This window comes from Microtus ochrogaster, chromosome 8, assembly GCF_000317375.1.
Source record: "Microtus ochrogaster isolate Prairie Vole_2 chromosome 8, MicOch1.0, whole genome shotgun sequence".
In the NCBI taxonomy this organism is placed as follows: domain Eukaryota; kingdom Metazoa; phylum Chordata; class Mammalia; order Rodentia; family Cricetidae; genus Microtus; species Microtus ochrogaster.
Window position 1 is genome coordinate 69,644,177 of NC_022015.1, and position 20,473 is coordinate 69,664,649.

Sequence of the window (20,473 nt, forward strand, 5' to 3'; positions counted from 1 at the left end):
AGGCCAGCCTGGTCTACCAAGGGAGTTCCAGGACAGGCTCCAAAGCTACAGAGAAACCCTGTCTCGAAAAACCAAAAAAATAAAAAATAAAAATAAAAAAATAAAAATGTATTTATGTATACAGTATTCTATCTGCATGTATGCCTGTAAGCCAGAAGAGGGCACCAAACCTCATTACAGATGGTTGTGAGCCACCATGTGGTTGCTGGGAATTGAACTCAGGACCTCTGGAAGAACAACCAGTGCTCTTAACTGCTGAGCTATCTCTTTAGCCTCAGCCTTTACCTTTCAGTTTGGCCTCTTCTGCTTCTATGTATTTATTCCTTCCCGTATCCCATGGCATGGTAGCCCGTTTTGTCTCAGCACTGAATAATATTCCACTGTGTGGCTACCACAGCTCACCTGTCCATTTACTCACTGAAGGACATCTTGGTTGCTTGCAAGGTCAGGAAATAATGAATCAAATGTCTTTATGCATCACTGGGCAGGTTTGAACTCCTTTGAACACAATTACTGTAATAAGGTGATGCTGAGTTTTATGAGACACTGTCAGACTGCTTTTCAAAGCGGCTGCTCCATTTTGTGTCCCATGAGCCTCTGCTGCATCGCAACCTTGCCAGCATTTGGTGTTGCCATGGTTTTGGATTTATTACTATTGTCATTTCCATTTTGATAGGGTCTTGTTTTGTAGATCTGCTGACCTCACACTGGCTGCCATCCTCCTGCCTCAGCCTCCCCAAAGCCCCGCTGTACCCAGTTGTGGCTCTTGCTCACTTTAATAGGTACTCGTGGCATTGCATTGTTTTAATTCGCAATTCCTTAATTACACAGGATGTTAAACATCTTTTTATAGGTTTCTTGCCATCTTAAATCTTCTTGGTGCAGTTTCAGCCTTTTTGCTCTTTTTAAACTGAGTGTTTATTTTTCATCGTTGGATTTTGAGAGTTCTTTATTTCAGCTGTCTTGTATGTCTTCTGCAAATCTTCCATCCTAGTTCCCATCTTGTCTTCTTGTCCCCTTGACAGAATTCATGCATTGCTTTTAAATAATGAGGACCATTTTTCCTCAACTCTATCCATCAAATTTACCTTCACATTTCCTCAGCTGAACCTGGATCATATATTTAGCCTTAAATCAGTCCCAACAGAGATGCAGTTTGCCACGACGATCCCAAACCCATCCATCCCCATGTTTACCTCTGCGCACATTGCCATCTGATATCTCACCAAATGCATCGCTAACAGGAACAAGAGGGAGTGGCTGGCAGGCAAGCCATTCCTGTTTACCACAGATACTGAGGGTGATGGATCTGAGAACCCATGAGGTCTAGCGTGAGAGAGAGAGGCTTGTTCTTTCTACAGCCTGAACTTCTTAGACAGCCTTCTCTCTTTCTGGTCCAAATTCAAAACCAGCAGCCTTGGTAGAGACTCCACAAATGGCTTGGAGTAGCGTGCTTCAGTATGGTAAATATTGTTTTTAACATTAAAGAGCAAACTTGCCAAGCACTGTGCCTCTTTTGTTGAGATAGGTGGTATGAAGTGTAAAAGTCTGTCACCACAGAAAGCCCAATGTGTGACGTGGTGCGGGCATCCAGTCCCTGAATGCTGGTGGAGTTCATCTCCTACCCTTCAAATCATGCAAGTTTAACTAATGTATCAAAAGCACTTGTGGCTTCCTGGTAATTAGATCAACTCCAGGAAATACTGTCATCAGATAGGCAGCTGTGATGGTTGGTGCACTGGCAAGTCCATCAGCATCTATTCATGACGGAGGACAGAAGAACGGGCAGCATGACAGACAGCCTTTCTCCAGCTCTGAAGTCATGAACTGTGATGCCAGAGATGAGGCTGTCCACTGTTACAAGTATGGACTCCTCCCACCAAAGCTGTACTCCCCCCAATCACCATTCTCCAACGGGACCAGCAGGCCACATAGGGCAAATTTGTTGTAACTGTTGGATCACAAAAAAGGTAGTTTTGTATCAATGACCACATATTAGCATAAAGCAGCTTAAACTAGGAGTAAGGGCTTACTTTGCCTGCCAGCTTACCCACGGCAGGGAAGACAGTAGGAGGAGCATAAGGCAGATGGTCCCATTGCATCAGCAGTGGGGAAACAGATAACTATAGCTGCTTGTGCTGGGTGGTTTTATGTTGTCTCGACACAAGCTAAAGTCATCAGAGAGGAGGGAACCTCAGTTTTAAAAAAATTGTCTCTATAGGATCGAGCTGTATGCAAGCCTGTAAAGCATTTATTTAAAATTAGTGATTGATGTGGGAGTGCCTAGTTAGTCCATTGTAGGTGGGGGTCATCCCCGAGCTGGTGGTTCTGTAAGAACTGTGTTCTGTTTGAGACAGGGTTTCTTTGTAGCTTTGGAGCCTGTCCTGGAACTCACTCTGTAGACCAGGCTGGCCTCGAGCTCACAAAGTTCCACTTGTCTCTGCCTCCAGAGTGATCGATTAAAGGCGTGTGCCACCACAGCCCCGAAAGAACTGGGTTATTAAAGAACTAGGTTCTATAAGAAGGAAGACTGAGCAAGCCATAGGGAGCAAGTCAGTAAGCAGCAGCCCTGTGTGATCTCTGCGTCAGTTCCTGCCTCCAGGGTCCTGCTCTGTTTGAGTTCCTGTCCTGGCTTCCTCCATGATGAACAGTGTTGCAGAAGAGTAAGTCAAATAGACTTTCCTCCCCAAGTTGCTTTGGTCATGGTGTTTTAGCACAGCAAGAGTAACCTTGACTATAAGACAGTGCTTAACTGTCATTCCCTTTTCTATTCAGTGCAGGACACAGCCCATGGGGTCTTCCCTACATTTAGGAAGATCGTCCTTCTTCAGCTTACCTTCTCTGGAGATACCATTGCAGACATGTGTCGGTGTACCTGTTGTCCTCCTTTTTAAATGTTGCTGCCTCTCAATCCCAAGCTGCAGCCTGAAGAAATTCTGTTTCCTCAGGCACCGACTCTTTCAAAGCTACGAAGGGAACTTAACTAAATCTCTGTTCCTCTAAAGAACTCAAGATCCAAGGTTTGAGGTGTGTGGAATTCTGCTCCTCAGAGAGGCTGAATAGCAAGTAGCTCACCTCCTCTCCTACTCGCTTCTCTCCAGAAGCCCCAGGCTTCTCTTCGCCCCTCCTTAAAAATCCCTTCTCCACCTGGCTCCTCCTGCCACTTCCTGTCAGCTAGCTGCTGACGCAACCTTCTGACCACAGGTGAATTTTATTTAATCAAACACATCTCTGCATCATTAAACAAATGTTCCAGAGCATAAACAAAAGTAGCACACCCTAAAATAACAACATGTACCTGGGAGGTCGTTCCAAGTCTAGCCAAGTAGACAGTGAAGTCATCATAGCTCCAGATCTGAGAATGCCTTTCTTGCCTGCTGTGTTTCCGGCTAGGACTGTCATCCACAGACTCAGAGGGGGCCTTTCCCACCATCATGGGTGTGTTAGTCATTTTCTGCTGGCGTGATGAAACACCATGACCAAGGCAACTTATAGAAGCAAGGGTTTGTTTGAGCTTATGGTCCTAGAGGGAAAAACAGTCCATAGTGGTGGCAGCAGTCAGCAGGCCTGGTGGCTGGAGCTGAGAACTCACATCTTGAGCCAAAAGCAAGAAGTAGAGACCACTCTCAAAGTCTGTCTCCAGTGACATGCTTCTTCCAACAAGGACACACCACCTTCACCTCCAAAAACACCCCACCAACTGGTGACCAAGTGTTTAAATGCTTGAGACTCACTCACACTGCCTCAAGGGGCCTTCCCTTAGCAATACTTAATACTCTAATGAAAAGTGATGATTTTATTCTATATGATATAAGACAACATGCATAAATTTGATACATTATGGTTTCATTTTCACTTTAGGGACAAGGAAAGTAGCTTCCACATAGGCATAAGGACCTGAGTTCGAATCTTCAGAGTTCATTTGAAAACAGCCAAACGTGGTACTGGCACCTGCAGTCTCGGTGCCAAGAAGCAGAGGAAGGAGGATCCCTGGGGTTGCTGAACAGCCGGTCTAGCCAAACTGGTGAGCTCCAGATTCAGTGAGACACCTTGTCTCAACAATAAGTGAGGGCTAGAAAGATTTGCTGAGTGGTTAAGAGTACTAGATTCTCTTCAAGAGGACCTGGGTTCAATTCTTAGCACCCACATATGGCTCACAACCATCTTTAACTCCATTTCCGCAGGGATCTAACACCTTCTGACTCTGAGGGTGCCAAGCTTGCGGGATACATAGACCTACTTGCTGGGAAAAAAAAAGTCAAATAATAAAAAGAAAATAATAAGGTTGAGAGAAGGCTTCATGATTAAGAATACTTACTACAAAATCATGATGATCAGAGTTCAGATCCCAGTACCCTGCCAGGCATGGTGGCATATGCCTTCAACCCCAGCAGGAGTTGAGGCAGGAGGATATCTGTGAGTTAAAAACTAGCCTGGTCTACATAATGAGTGAGTTCCAGGGCAGTTCAGGGAAAGACCCTGCCTGCTTCTTTAAAACAGTTGAGAGTACCACGGAACACCTGATGCCCCTTTCTGGCCTCTGTATGTATACATAGGCTCACACTTGCAAACCTGCACATGTGCAGAGACCCACAAATACACACACATATAAATAAATGATTTTTAAAAGATCCTGTCTTAGTCGCTGTTCTACTGCTGTGAAGAGACACCACGAACACAGCAAACGCTTAGAAAACATTTAATTGGTGCTTGCTTACAATTTCAGAGGGGAGCCGGGCGGTGGTGGCGCACGCCTTTAATCCCAGCACTCGGGAGGCAGAGGCAGGCGGATCTCTGTGAGTTCGAGACCAGCCTGGTCTACAGAGCTAGTTCCAGGACAGGCTCCAAAGCCACAGAGAAACCCTGTCTCGAAAAAAAAAAAAAAAAAAAAACAATTTCAGAGGGGGAGCATGGTGGCATGCAGGCAGACATAGTGCTGGAGAGGCAGCTGGGAGTTCACACCTGGAGCTGTAGGCAACAGGAGGAGAGAAAGACACCTCAAAGCCCACCCTCAGTGACACACTTCCTCCAACAAATCACACCTACTCCAACAAGGCCACCCCTCCTACCTTTCAAATAGTGCCCCTCTCTGTTGACCAAGCGTTCAAATCTATGAGCCTGTGGAGGTCATTATTCAAATCACCACAAACATGATTTTAAAAATAAGGTAGAGAGACAGGGGAAGATACCCAGAGTCAACCTCTAACCTCTGGCTTCATACACATGTATGTACATATACACAAACATCTAGACGTGTACACACACAAAAACAGGCTTACCATTTTCTCAGTTACCGTGTGTGTGTGTGTGTGTGTGTGTGTGTGTGTGTGGTTTTGAGGAAGTCTCATGTAGCCCAGGCTATCCCATAACTTGATATGTTACCTAGAATGACCTTGAACTCTGGTTCCTCCTGCCTCCATCTGCTAAGTGCTGGGGCTGTAGGAACATGAGGCGACCATAGGCAGGTCTCAGTTCCTTTTGTAACTGTCAGAGAGGCCAGCAGTCTCTTGCATATGCAGCCATGGACTCTAGACATAAGACAATTTGGAGCTAGGTTTTACCTAGATGAGCTCTGGCTGCTTTTTTAAAATGTGCAATTATGGGCCTGAAGAGATATTCAGTGGCGAGGAGCACTGGTTATTCTTCCGTGGGACCCTGGTTTGGTTCCCAGTACCTATATCACAGCTCACAACTATCTGTAATTTCAGTTCCAGGGAATCTGATGCCCTCTTCTAGATTCTGCAGGCACTGCATACACATTCTGCACAGACATACACACAGGCAAAACACCCATACACATTAAATAAGTAAATAAAAATGTGTTATTATCTGGGCACATGCCTTTAATTCAAGCATTTGGGAGGTAGAGTTAGGCAGATCTCTGTGTGTTGGATGCCAGCCTGGTGTACACAGTGAGGTCTAAGACAGCCAGGGCTATGTAGAGACCCTGTCTCAAAAACAAACAAACAAACCAAAAAAGTGTAATTGTATCACATAGTATAGACACCTATACTATGTGGCAATTTCAAAAAACAAACTCCAGGCCACTGGTGAAGTGGTTCGATGGGTAAAAGGTTTGCTGTACAAGCTGAATTTGGTCCCTGATACCTATCTATCTAAAGGTGGAGAGACAGCGCAGTCATACAATTGTCCTCTGACCGCACGCACACTGTGGCACATGTGCCCACTCCCATTGTACACGCACAATAATAATAACCGGGGGGGGGGCAAAGTTATGTTCTGTTTCTTTGGGCCAGGAGGTCGTTGCTCAGGAACTGACACGTCTGCCCCTGGTGGGGAGGTGGCATTGTTTCTTGGAGACTGTAGACTTGACAATGCAGGCTCTTCCAATCCCATTCGAGGTGTTGGCTGATTCTACTTCCTGTAACTGTGGGACAGACTAAGCCCTAACTGACTTCTTGCCAGCTGATGGCTACTCCCAGCAACCAGAGGCTTCTGGAAAGTTCCATGATTCCTGGCCACCCCAGCTTCCCCAAACTGTTAATAAGGAATGTCCCTAGAGTCACAAGGCAGAGTCCTGCAGGACAAACTGTCACCATGTGTGCCATTTACTGTTGCCAATTATAGGTCCCATCCCTACTCCAAGAGAAGGGGTGCCACAAAAGCATGGCTGATGTCATAGGGAGCAACATTCCTGTCTGTCTGTCACATTCAAGCAAAGAGAATTATTTTTCAAAACCAGGGCATCCCCCGAGGTGCCCAGCAGTACTGCCAGGCCGCATAGTGAGGGTTGATCAGAAACCACAGCAGCTCAAAGGAGACAGGATGAGTGAGTCCCTCCCAGAAATGAAGCCTGGGCTATGCCAGCAAGGGAAGAATTCCAGGAAGCCAAGGTTCTAGTCAAGGTTAGGTAAAGCATGGATGGGCATTCAAAGAAGAAAGCCCAGGTGCCCATCATAGCCTGGGACCCACAGCCGGCACCAGGCTGTAGCAGTTCAGAGGGTTTTCTGTTGTATATGTGTGGTGTTTTATACATTCTGAGTGGCTTTGTCTACCTGGGTTGTTACAATAAGACATCACAGACTGTAGCTTCTAAGTAAGATGGTGTCAGCCAGTTTCTCATCTGGGAGGACTTGTTTCCTGCTTCAGAGAGGGCACCAAATCCTGCTGTGTCCTTGTGGTATGAATTCCAATTGTTCTTAATAATAAAAACCCTGGGTCAGCTATCATGAGGTGAAAGCTGAAAGATCAGAAAAGCAGAGCATCCAGACACTAGAGAGACTTTTTACCTCTACGCATGCTCAGACCAAAGTGGTGATCCTATCCTCAGACTGACCGCCTCTTTAGACTGACTGCTTCAGACTGCTGTCTCAGATTGCCTCTGAGGGCCTGTCTCCTCCCATCTTACATTCCTCTCTCTGCCCAGCCATATCACTTCCTGTCTCTACCTCCCGAGTCCTGGGATTAAAGGTGTGTGTCACCACTGCCTGGCCTGTAGTGGCTTAGCTGTGCACGCTGATCTTCAGACAAAGCTTTATTTGTTAAGACACAAACAAAATATCACCATATGCCCTCCTCACATGAAGCAGCTCTCAGGAGCCCCTGTCATGAGGACATTTATCCTATGGTGGCTATGTTAAGAGGTGGGATCCTACCATGTGACCAGGTTATGAAATGGACATATTGCCATTCTCATCCAGTTGGGGTCTCCCACAGAACTGAATTAGTCCCCGTGAGAGTTATAAAGTAGACTGCCCACTGCACGCATCCGTTCACCTTTCTGTTTGTCCACTATGGGCTGAGGCAGCTGTCGCCCTCAGCAGATGTGGGTGTTCAAACAGGGACTTCCTAGCTTTCAGAACCAGGAACCGGCATAAGCTTTTCCTTATCAACTGTCCCCTTTGAAGTGTTCTGGTCCCGTACGAGATGCACTAAGACACTAGATGTGTCTGTCTGTGAAGATGTGGACGGGGTGAGGATGAGAACTGGGAGGCTGACCGGAGCAGATGCTCCCCTATCCCCAGCCCCCAACCCAGTGTGCGTGGACTCCCAATCCGGTGCAAGTCTGACCAGCACAAAAAGCCTGATCCTCCTGGAGTAATGGATGCTGGTGCCCTTTCAGCAGGCCTCCCGCCAGCCAATGCTTGTCAGCCTCTGGAATCCTGTGAGTTGATTTCTTGTGATCTCTTTCTCCCTCCCTCTCTCCCTTCCCTCCTCTCTCTCTCTTTCTTCCCCTCCCTCCTTTCTCCTCCCCACTCTCTCTTCTCTCTCCTCCCCACCCCTCTCTCTCCTTTCTCCCCATTGTCTTGAGTGTTTCTCTGGAGAACCCCGCCTGGCACAAGGTTCCTCTCTCCACTCCAGCTTCCTCTGATTTCCCAGAATTTCCACTCCCCACATATTTGTGTCACATGTTCCTTGGCTACCTGAGCATGAGTCCCAATGGGAGCAGCTACTAACCCAAATCACAGGAAAATGATTCTGGGGGGCACCACCGTGGGTCAGAAATGGGGTAGGAGAAGGCAGCATCGAGTCTTATAGAGCCTCCTACATCAGGAGCTCGATATCAGCAAGGGCTGAGGCAGGTAAGAGTGGAGGACTCAACTCCCAAAACCCTGTAGTCTTACTTGGTCCGTGACCCAGTCAGCTACTTGGGTCAGGCTATGTCTCTCTGGTAGCTTGCATGACTTTGATGTCTTTGGGGCAGCAGTTTTATTTCACTTGAGTAGGCTAGGGAGGTTTCTTGGGGACAGACTAGAGCCAGGGTGGTGTCTTTAGACAGGGTTTCCAAGTAACTATGGAGTCAGTCCTGGAACTTGCTTTGTAGACCAGGCTGGCCTCGAACTCACAGAGATCGGCCTGCCTGTGCCCCCCGAGTGCTGGGTTAAAGGTGTGTACCACCACCACCCCACACTTTTCCACTTCTTTTGAGAGTCCAGTGGTGACCTGAGGCTGGAGAGCCAAGTGGTCATAGAAAGGAGACCACATTTGGTTTTTGCTGAGTGCTCAGAGTGTGTATGTCTTAGGACATTCTCTTGTGGGGCTGGCCTTCCTGGGAAGTTTCTGGTTAAAGTGGATCTGGAGACTGAGGGCAGCTGTAATGGTTCCTAGTGTCCACAGATGGAGATTGAGTTCCTTGCTCTGCTACGTCTCGCTCAGCCTCTCTGAGTCTCCCTGTCCTCCTGCCACATGGAGATAATGGAACTGGCAGTCACACGTGTTTCAGGGGATGCAGGTAGCGCTCCGGGCAGAGCACCGTTGAACTCCAGTGTTGCTGGCCAGGTCCATCTTCCTGCATTGAAGGGTGAGGTGGGATCCAGGGACAACCCCATCCTGAGGTCCCATAGCAGGAGAAACACACCAGGCAGAACCAGGTCCCCCAAGTGTGGATCTCAAGACGGGCCTGTATACTCACCCCTCCTCTCAGAGTTCTGCCTGGTTCCATTGACCCATCTCCAGGCATTTGGGCCTTTCTCTTTCCCACCACACAGGGAAAGAGTTTCATCTTTTCCCATACTAACGCCGAAGTCCCAGATATACACGGTGATGAAAGCCTAAGGACCAGATGTGTGAGTTAGGTTTCTTTCTCATGCGCCGTAGCACACTAGGTAATTAAATAATCTGTGAAACCCTCCTGTGCTTCAGTTTCCCCAGATGTGTGAGTTGGTTTTCTTTCTCGTGAGCTGTAGGTGATTGGATGATCTGCAAAACCCTCCTATCCCCATTTTGAATTTTTTAAGATTTTATTTATATATTATGTAGATTTTATTTATATATTATGTATACAACATTCTGTTGTATGTTGTGCCTCCATGTATGCCTGCATGACAGAAGAAGGCACCAGATCTCATTACAGATGGTTGTGATCCACCATGTGGTTGCTGGGAATTGAACTCAGAACCTCTGGAAGAGCAGCCAGGCCTCTTAACCACTGAGCCATCTCTCCAGACACCCCCTTGAGGGCAGTTTTTAAAGTGCCTGCCTCACAGAACTGTTGTGGGAGGTGAACCAGGCAAGGGTGGAAAGCAGTCTGCACTGCCTGGTGCCCTGTGGTGTCAGATCTTCCTCTGGGGCTATTCTCACTCTTCCCTGAGCCTTTTGGCCAGGCAATTCCCAGCTGCAGTCAGCGGGGGCCTGCATGTCCCCATCAGAGACCCTGGGGCCGGAGGACTCCATTAACACCTGCAGGCCTCTTTTTAAGGCATGATCTTAGGGACAACAGTGAGCCTCTGGGGACCTTGTGGTTCCTATCTGACCAGCTGATATCCCATGGGGTGAGCAGGGGTTAGGCCGAGACTGCCATTCAAATTCCTTCAGCACGTGTCCAGGCCCGGAATGTTGTCCCTAGCCCCTGCCTCCATCGGACTGCTTGGCTTCAGAAAGGGCCCGGGGATCCCTTGAGTGCCTAGATTAACAAACTCAGGACTTGCCTAACTCTCCACTTTGGAGAAACATTTTGCCTTATCCCTTGAAGGTGCAGGCTGAACACACACCGTGAGAGATTATTGGGGAAATAGCAGTTATGGTCTTGTAGTCTAGGCATACCCAGTGTGTGTGTGGTGGGGCAGCCAGCAAGCTGGGGCCCCTGGGGATAGCCACTTCCAAGGTCTTTCCTTCCTTCTGGGATGAACACTACTTACCCTTCATGACACCTGTGACTGAAAATTCCCAGACTTCCCCTACAATACTCTCCCCTTCTCTTCTGTAGTTTACTTATGACCCTTTTCCTTGTCTTTTGTGTTCAGAGCTGTCCCTTAGCAACCAGCAGAGTGCCAACACTTGAGAATAGGCACGGGTCCTCTTTGTTCCTGCTTTCACAACCACATGTTTGCATCTGCCAGGTGCTTAGACTAGATTCATTGAATTGGACAGAATCAAAGCTTTTCTTTAACGCATGGTTGCACTCTTCCAGAAAGTCTGTTCCACTGCCTCTTGGAATATTCTCAAGATTCCTGAGGCTAAAAATATCGTTCCAAAGCTGTTGAAGGACTCTACCATGTAAGGAGCCGAGTTGAGACTCCCGAAGTTGAAAGTTTATGCCCACCAGGTGGCCCCCTAACCCACACGTCTCCAGATGCCTTTTTAAGAAGATGGAAGAATTCTCTTCTCTTCCTCCTATTGTCCTATAGGCTCTCTCTGCTCACAGAAATGCCCTCTGCAGTCCAGCAGCCAGATTCAGCTGCTAGGAGCAAGTCAGAGTCTCAGCCCTAGTCAAGGGCACCGAGTGCATCCCTCCAGGTGCTGAATTAGGATTGCAAGTGCAAGTTTGGATTCCAGTGTGACACAGACTCTGTTTCTTTGGGTGAACCCCTCTTCTGGGTCCCTGCAAGAGTGAAACAAAACGTGGGTAAAGTGTAAAAATTCTTGGATTGTAGAGGAGGAGTCAGCTTCACCCGGGTCCTCCTGAGTGTTCAGCAGCTCCTAGGACAAGGTCTGCTGCCTCAACCTTCAGAGCCTGCCTGTCCTTGTCGGTGGATCAGGGCTAAGAACAAGTATCTCACAGTGTTGGTAACCAACAACTGGATCAGTAAATACAACTTCTAGCCACAGGGCCTAACACCGTAAACATTCTGTTGCCAGGACCACGTATATTATTCTGTGTTCCTGGCCTCTAAAATGGCACTCGGTATTTACTAAGCACTCATTGTCTGCCAGCTGCACTGCACAGGTGATCAGATGCAGCGGGCTAGGCAGCCCCTCCTTCATGCGCAGTCACGGGGTAGCGGAGCAGTGGCGGACTGACTCCAGGGCTCTGCTCTCATATGGTTGGTGTGGTTGTTACGCACCACGATGTTAGCATTTGCATTTAGAGCGTTCCTGGTAGTGTATACAGGCTGGGGTGGCAGTGACAGGCCAAACCTTTTTTCTTCAAAGTAGAGCCAGGCTGCTGGAAAGGGATCCGCTGTGCCAGGCCAGGGGACACTGAGTTAAGAAACGGGATATGAAGGGGGAGCTCTACAGTGTAGAATCAGCAGGAGGTGTGATGTAGGCATTGTCCCGTAGGAATGTGGCTTGCTTAGGTCCAGTACTGTTCCTATAACCACTCCACAGTCAGCTCCATTTATATGTACTAAGGGGCTCTACATGCCAGGCTCAGGCAATGATGGGTAAGATCGGCTAGACCATGGTTTTTGACATAGCAGACTCAAGAACCACTGCAGGGGAATGGTTCAAATGGCTGCCTAGACAAGCAAATAATTATCAGTCTGCCAGCTAAGGAAGGTTTGGGAAATAAAGGGCCTTCTGAATTCATGTTGGAAACTTGCAAGAAGAGACGGAGTTTGGGCAAGGGTGGGGGAAGGAAGTGGAAAAAACAAGAAATTGGAACTTGGTTGGGGACAGATTATGCAATCTATGCCACATTGACATGGCACAGTGCCATCCTGTGCTCAGTGAGGAAAAGCGCTGCTAAGAACAGGTCTGTTTCAGCACTAAGATTGGCGCCTGTGGGGAGAGGGGAGTGAGAAGAAGCTCTCACTGCTTTCCTGGTCTGAACCCCTCTAGACTTCAGGAAAATGAAGAAAATGACTGTTCTAATTGCTTGTGTTGTTGGCGGCTTACCCGAGAATACATGTAGAACACGGGCTATGTAATGCCAATACACCTTGGCATCAGAGGGCTCTCTGCCATCTGGGTGAATAGTTAAACACACAGGATATGCTGTCTCTTAGACCTGGGTCTATGTCCTGGCCATGTTAGGTGGCATATTTTTAATCTAAGCAAGACACAAACATGGCTAGGAAGGAATGGCCGAAAGTGCTTGGCATTGCTATGTTCTGTGAGCTGTGGGCGAGGCAGCCGGGCCTCCAGTAAGTGACGGATCCTTACTCTGAACAAGAGAATTTCATAGCTAGACAGTCTGAGCTCAGCTTTGGACAGGACGAGTTTGTGGTGGGCAAGTCCAGGGTATTGAGGGTGTCCCAGAGAGGGAACAGCTGTCAGTTCAGGCCTCCTGCTCACTTATGGCACCCAGGCGTGCCAGGAGGCCTCCATGGGAGAGACTTATGTCTCCCAGCTCCTATGAGATGTGTTAATCAAGGGGGTTCGGACACAGGCTATGAGGACGCTGTTTGTAGACAGTTTCCTTCTCTAAGACTAGCCAAGGCCTGCGAGGCAGGGCGAGCTGGGGTGGCTCCAGATGTGGCAAACTTGGCCCAGCAGCGCCGGCAGCCCGGGGAGGGGGAGGAGGGAAGGCCTGCCAAGGGCTAGGGGGTGCGGGCCTTCGGCCCTGGCTGGAGGCTGAAGGAATGGGAGCGGAGGAGAAAGGGGGGGAGCCAGGGTGAAGGGCGACGGCAGGAAGCCGAGAGGCGCGAGCAGGGGTGGAGACCGACGAGGGGACGGCCAAAGAGCGGGTAGGAGGGCTGGAGAGAGCGAGAAAAAAGAGGAGGAGAGAGGGAAGGAAGAAGGGTGGCGAGGAGAAGCAGCGCTTAGGACCCGGAGCAGAGGGAGGCGCGCAGGCCGCAGCGGGAGCAGCGGTGACAGCGGGCTCGGGGCCGGGCCGCCCCAGCGAGCAAGGCGCAGCCATTCCGCTTCTCGGGGCACCGCCACCGCCGCCACCGCGCCCGGGGGCCATGCTCCCACCACCCCCCCGCCAGCCACCGCCCCAGGCGCGCTCGGCCCGCGGATCCCTGCGCCTGCAACGGGCCTTCCTGCGCGGCCCGTGGGGCGTGCTGCGTTTGCTGCAGCTGCTGGCGGGAGCCGCCTTCTGGATCACCATCGCCACCAGCAAGTACCAGGGCCCGGTGCACTTCGCGCTCTTCGTGTCCGTGCTCTTCTGGCTGCTCACCCTGGGGCTCTACTTCATCACGCTGCTGGGCAAGCAGGAGCTGGTGCCCGTGCTGGGCTCGCGCTGGCTCGTGGTCAACGTGGCACACGACCTGCTGGCCGCCGCTCTCTATGGCGCTGCAACGGGCATCATGATCGACCAGACGCAGCGCCACAGCTACTGCAACCTCAAGAACTACCGGCTGCCTTGCGCCTACCATGCCTTCCTGGCGGCCTCCGTCTGCGGCGGCCTCTGCCTCGGCCTCTACCTGCTCTCGGCGCTCTATGGCTGTTGCCGTCGCTACCAGGGCAAGGATGAGGTGGTGTGAGGCCGCCCGCACCCCACTGCGGCCCGGATCGGTGCGGGGATCCCTCCCGAGACCTTCCTGCCGCTGCCCCGTGCCGGTGCGCCCCTGCACCCTCTCCCTGTCTGTGTTTCCACTACCCGCGCCCTGGATCCCCGACGTTCAGTTCCAATCTGACTTTGCACCGCAGCTCAACTCAGCCATCAGCTTCCAGGGACCAGCGCAAATATCCGAGGCCCTGACGCACACACTCAGATGGGCTGCCTCAGGCGAAGCCTTGAAGTCCCTCTCCCCATTCCTTGTCTAGAGCTAGACGTGGACAGGCGCCGCTGCGTAGATCCGGGGGAGGCTCCCAAATTGGAACCAGTCTTTGGCCTGCACCACTGTCCCCTCCCTCCTGCCCTGCAGTTGGAAGAGCATCCCTTCCCTGCCCCCTCTCCCAGCCTGGGGTGCTGTAGAATACAGCCAGGCAGCTGCCAGCGGAGCTGGGGACAGGCCTTAGCTGGTGCTGGAATGAACGACGTCTTTAGTTACATTTTGGATCTCTCCCTGCGCAGCCCTACATCATCGAAGTCTTTGGGTGGGGCGAGCTACAGGAGTGGTGGATAGCAAAAGCCCGCTGGCTGTACCTTAGTAAACATTGCGAGTCTCCCCGCATTTTTCCTTGGGGTTCATTCAGATCAGGCCAAAAGTACTAACTTCTCTCAGATGTCACTCACCAGCTTCTGCTGCACCCCGCCCTTAAATATGTTTGTATTAGGGATCCTATGTGACCAACAACGATTGTTAAGGTGATGCCCATCCCTTTGGGGACCCAGATCCCGCGCTTGGGAACAGCTATTTTAAGATAAGAATCACACCCTTTCCTCTAAAGCAGTATGTTCTCTAGGGAGCCAGTCAGGTACTACCTCCAATAGAAGGCAAATGGGTCTGTCAATGGTGCTGTCTTCCCCTGAAGATTCGCAATGCCAGCAGGAGGTCTCAGAAATCCCGAAGGTCCACGCCCACACGTGGTCATTTAGTTTACTAAGTTACTACTACTGGGCTTGAGCCATTCCCACCTCAAGATTGCCCTGTGCTGTGTAGGTCATTGCCACAATTTGACCCACTGAAATTAGGAAACTCCTCTTTCGCTGGGAGTTTCTCTAACTGGGGGTCCACCCAATGACAAAAGAGCTGGATGTCCTTCATCAGCCAGAAACCTGAGGACTGTTGAATATTCTTTCACATCGCGGGGAAAAATGAAGCGAAGGTTGTCCAGGTGGTTTCCCAGTCAAAATGGCCATCACTCGTAAGAGATTCCAGAACTGACTCTGAGCAGCTGGTGGGGTGAGCTCTGCCACCACACTGAGAACTCTCTGGACCTGGGGTGGACAGCTGGTGCCACCTCTAAGGTAAAACATTTTTGGATAACTGGGAAGTGTCATCAGCCTGTGAACAGAAAGCATGGTGCCAACTCCGTTTCCAAAAATGAAAGCGATTTTACTCAAAGCAGGTAGGAAGAGTGACGGTGATAAGCACAGTGGTAACCATGTGTTAGATGTGAAAATTCATTGGTTTTACTAACTCTACAAAGGTCTAGTTACAAGCACAAGGAGCTAGGGCACCGCCGGCTAGAGACAGCCCGGTGTTCCTGTCATGTGGAGGATGCACGTATCAGGGAGCCGCACTCGGTCCTCGTCTGTGCATTTCGAGCTCCGTGTGGAGGTGTTGGGTTTGTCTGCTGTTGGTGTGAGGGCAGTGGTTGGAGTGGAGTTTCAGTTTTATCTTGCGCTTTCTGTATCCCTACTGTGTGGATATGCTGCCAGAATGCATGCGTTCTCTGTGTAGTACCGTGAGATCAAAGCCCAGAGTCCTTGGTATAACGAGTAAAGGAGGCTGGCTCTGAAGCTGACAGCTAGCTTCTTCCACACTATGAATAGTAAGGCTCAATACATATTTGATGTGGCTAATATTTTTTTTCTGGGGCTAAGGCTGTGGCGTGATGGTAGAATAATGAACAGTATGTATGAGGCCCTTGGTTCATGACTGAGTATAAGAAATATTTTTTCCTAAATTGGTAAAATATGCATGACCTAAAATTTACCCTTGTAAGCAGCTTTCAGGGCAGTTTGGTGTCAGTAAAGACAGTTACACAACTATACAACCATCACTACCCTGTATCTCCAGAACAGTTTCATCTTGGAAAAGTCTGTATCCACTAGGATTATGGGAGTTTGGTTGGGTATGCTCACACAGGCATGTAATTCTAGCATGTTGGAGGTTTTGGAGGGCGAATTATGAATTCAAGGGCAGCTTGGGCTGCATAATGATTTCCAGGCCAGCCCCAGTTACATAGTAAGACCCCATCCTCTAAAGAAACAAAACAACAAAATAAAAATGGGGGGAGGATTTTGCTGGTATTTTTTCCTGTCTGGGAAATCCTCTCCAATGCTCTTCATTGTCTTGGGCTAGCTCAACTGCCAAGTTCCACAGAGGGTGACTTTTCCTCCAACCAGAGACAGTAACAGTCTGTGCCTGAGGTGGGCTTTGTTGGGTCATCTGGGACACCTTGCTAGCCAGTGACTTTTGTTATTATGTTGCAGGTTTTCCTGTTGCTGAGGCCTGAACTTCTCCACTGTGATCAAGCTGCCACAGCCCTGCCTACTTGGCTACACTGGTTTACCCAGGGCCATCAGAAGGTTTGGGAGTCTCCACTGCCGTGGGGCAGGTTTAGAACAAGAAGTCTCTCCTTTACACTGTGTGGTGGAAGAGCCGTGGTGGGGAAGGCTGATTTCTTCCCTGATGTGAGAGGACTCCCGATTCTCCTACATTATAATTTTGGGCACAAGACTCTAGACACTTGGGACTGATTCTGCCCATCTCCCATTCCCAAAACGATGGGTCTCAATCCCAGCTCGCATCCTTTACCTGTTTGTCTTTTGTAGATCACTAAGCTCAGGTCCTGTTCCCTGAGGAGCTCGGCCCCAGGGCTCCGGGTCTGTGGCAGATGACCTTATCAGGGGCACACATCTTGGCCTTGCCAGCGGTGCCTCATCTACCCAGATGTGCCTGGAGCATCTCTTCCTCATGTGCCTTCAGCTTGGCCTCCAGCAGCTTGGTGGTCCCTCAGTCTGCCACGCGTGAGAAGGATGGATAGGACTGCTGGGCCACCTGCCTTTCCTCAAATGCCACAGAATGACCAGCTGATGTGGCCTGGAGCATTTGGAAACTGGCAGTAGTCTCCTGGGCATACCTCTCTGACACTAGGACCCGGGCCAGGCCAAGACCACGCAGACAGCTCCCAACTCCAAGTCTGGGGGCTCTTGTGGGCCCAGGGGACACTTTCAATAGTATGCACAAAGGCCAGGAAGGGGTGGGTTTTGGTATAGGGAGGGTAACTGGAGGGAGGGGCCATGTGCCTTATGCAGTAGTGTAGTCCTGGTTACCCCAGGATGCTTTCTGGAATAAAGTTTGGTTTGTGTGATCTTCTGTTTGCATCTTATATCCTAGTCCTCTGTGGTAACTTCAGCTGGGTTCCCCTAGCAACCCACCCCGGCCTTCTAAGGGGAAGGGAAAATGAGCTCACAGGTTTCCACTGTGGTTAGTAGGGGCCCCCGAGGGCAAGCTCCAGAGAGGGACACTCTGTTTTTTGTCAGTGCTGAAGGGAACTGCGGAGGTTTCCTCCCTCCTGTCTGCTCTCTGCTGGCCCCTGTTTATGGGTGCCACTCCCTGTCAGCCTGGAAATGACTGTTGTCGAGCCAGTAGGGTCCTGTTCCGGTCCAACCCCATCACACAGACGATGAATCAGTCCAGGGCACAGAGGCGCCTGGAGCCCCTGCCATGGTTTGTTCCTGCTGTGCCTGGCCTGTGGCTCTGACCCCCGGAGGTTATTGGCCAGCTGTTCCCTGCTGATGGAGATGTCCCAGAATATTGAGACTTGGAGCAGAAGGGAGCAACTTCTTGGGTTCCTCCTTCTGTTGGGGAACAGGATCCCACTGTCAGAGCCTATGAGCCCAGTTGGGATCTGATGCCGATGCCGTGTGTTCTCCAAGCCTGCCTGCTCTTGCCGAGACCCTCCTCTGGTGTGAAAGGCATGCACGTTCCCGCCTCCCTTCTCCTTTTGTCTTGGTTTGGCGTTTCCAGAGTGAAGGGAAGTGTCACCTGCTGCAGAGCCCACCCACCCCTTTCTGCCTTTCTGTGTCTTTGTGTGTCTGTGTGTACACATGTATGGGTAAGCATGCGCGTGGAGGCCAGAGTTGACTTCAGATGTCCTCCTCATCTTCCGTAATTGCTTCTCCACTTGAAACAAAACAAAACATATAATCTCACTAGTTAGCCCTGGCTGGCCTGGAACTGGCAATGGAGACCCACACTCACAGTGATCCATCTGCCTCTGCCTCCTGAGTGCTACCACACATGACTTCCACCTTATTTTCTTTAGATATATTTATTTTATGTGTATGAATATTTTGTTCCATGTATGACTGTATATCTTGTTCATCTTGGAATTAGAATTGTGCATGCTTGTGAACTGCTACGTAGGTGTTGGAAATTAAACGTGTGTGTATGTGTGTGTGTGTGTGTGTGTGTGTGTGCACGCGTGCGTGTGACCCTTTGCAAGAATAACAAATGCTCTTACTTCTGAGCCATCTCTCCATCCCCCACCTTGTCTTTTTGAAGCTGAGTCTCTCACTGAACCTGAAATCCACTGATTGGCTAGTTCAACTGGCCAGCAAGCTCTGGGGGTCCTGTGTCCCCATCTCCTCATGGCTGGGGTTACAGGTATGCTATCACACTCAGGTTTTAGCCTGGGCGCTGGGTACCTGAATTCAGGTCCTCATGCTTGCACTCTAGGCTCTTTATAAACCGAACCATCTTTTCAGCCCCCTAAATTTCCTAGACAATTAAAAGTTGCACCTATTCTCGTAAGGACCTGGGAAACCTGCTTGGCATGATGAGCTTGCTGGGGCTAAGTAGGTGCTTTAACCTGAGTTACTTAATCCTCACTGAGGGTCAGCAGTGATGCCTGTGCCCTATACAGAGAATGGAGCCCTGGAGAAGGAAGAGCCTGTCCAAGTACAAGGTCACGTAGCCAGGGCTGGAGAGATGGCTCAGTGGTTAAGAGCATTGCCTGCTCTTCCAAAGGTCCTGAGTTCAATTCCCAGCAACCACATGGTGGCTCACAACCATCTGTAAAGAGGTTTGGCGCCCTCTTCTGGCTTTCAGGCATACACACAGAATATTGTATACATAATAAATAAATAAATATTTAAAAAAAAAAAAAAGGTCACGTAGCCAGCTGCAGAGAAGGAGCCTAGAAGCAGAGCTCCCCTTAACCCCTTGGTGTGCTCAATCATTGAAAGTGGGTGCTCAGACCTGCTGTGATTTGGCACTTCCCCGTTATTATTATTTTAAAATTGTGAATGTGTATGTATGTGTGTGTTGTGTATTATTAAGTTGGGAGTGTCACCCCAGCCCCTGGCCTGAGAGTTGCGTTGATCCGGACTCCAACTCCCAGCCTGCCAAGCGCTGACCCCACCCCCACGGAGGGACAGGACCATTCCCACAGGCTGTTTAGGCTCGCGCTGGGAAGAGGAACAGGTGGTCTCCGGGGTTTGCGGGCGCTCCTCTCCCTCCCACCCACCCCCCAGGCTGTCTCAGCCCTCCCGAGAGCGCTGCATTATTAAACACAGGCATTTTAATTTGGTCTAATCTGGTTTAATTGGAGTTATTTGTATCGGTGGGGCAGGTTTTTTTTTTTTTTTTTTTTGGTTTTTCGAGACAGGGTTTCTCTGTGGCTTTGGAGCCTGTCCTGGAACTAGCTCTGTAGACCAGGCTGGTCTCGAACTCACAGAAATCCGCCTGTCTTTGCCTTCCGAGTGCTGGGATTAAAGGCGTGTGTCACCAACGCCCGGCTTAAGGGCAGCTTTTCTTAAGATTAAACCAAACATGTTGAATGAGGGGTTCTTTGAAATAAGACCCCGCTTTTTGAGACTGAGAAATCCCAGGGATTTCCTTTTTTGTTTGTTTTTAAACTTTTTTGTCTGACACTTTTCCCATTTTTCTAGCTGGGGAAGGGTAGCTGGTGTAAGAGAGATTTAGTAAGCTGCCATTTTCAGGCATAAAGGGGAAACACAAGGATATGAAAGAGAAAAGTCTGCTTAACATGGTTTATATACGTATTTATTTTTTTATACTACAGTATTTTATTATATCTATGTATTAATTAGGGTAACTATTGCCCTGATGAAACACCGTGACTGAAGTCAGCTGGGGAAGAAAGGGTTTATTTTGCGACCATCCCTGAGGGAGGTCAGGATGGGAACTCAAGGCAGGAGGCAGGCATTGAGGCAGAGAACAGAAAGAGGACTGCCTCCTGACTGGCTCCCTCCCGGCTTGCTCGGTCTGGCTTCTTATATATAGCACTCAGAATCACCAGCCTAGGGGTGACACCGCCCACAACA

General features: G+C 49.7%; 1 protein-coding gene across 1 annotated transcript; it reads left to right on the forward strand.

Annotated features, from left to right (window-relative positions):
* Nucleotides 1-13,217: 13,217 nt before the first annotated feature.
* On the forward strand, nucleotides 13,218-17,482 carry Marveld1 (MARVEL domain containing 1). Its single transcript, XM_005352297.3, has 2 exons — nucleotides 13,218-15,421; nucleotides 16,613-17,482. Exon 1 carries the CDS (start codon nucleotides 13,530-13,532, stop codon nucleotides 14,049-14,051), a length of 522 nt encoding a protein of 173 aa, XP_005352354.1. The 5' UTR covers nucleotides 13,218-13,529; the 3' UTR covers nucleotides 14,052-15,421; nucleotides 16,613-17,482.
* Nucleotides 17,483-20,473: the final 2,991 nt, after the last annotated feature.

Bases quoted from the DNA above. Each gene is read 5' to 3' on its own strand.
- Marveld1 (XM_005352297.3), top strand. From the start codon at position 13,530: ATGCTCCCACCACCCCCCCGCCAGCCACCGCCCCAGGCGCGCTCGGCC.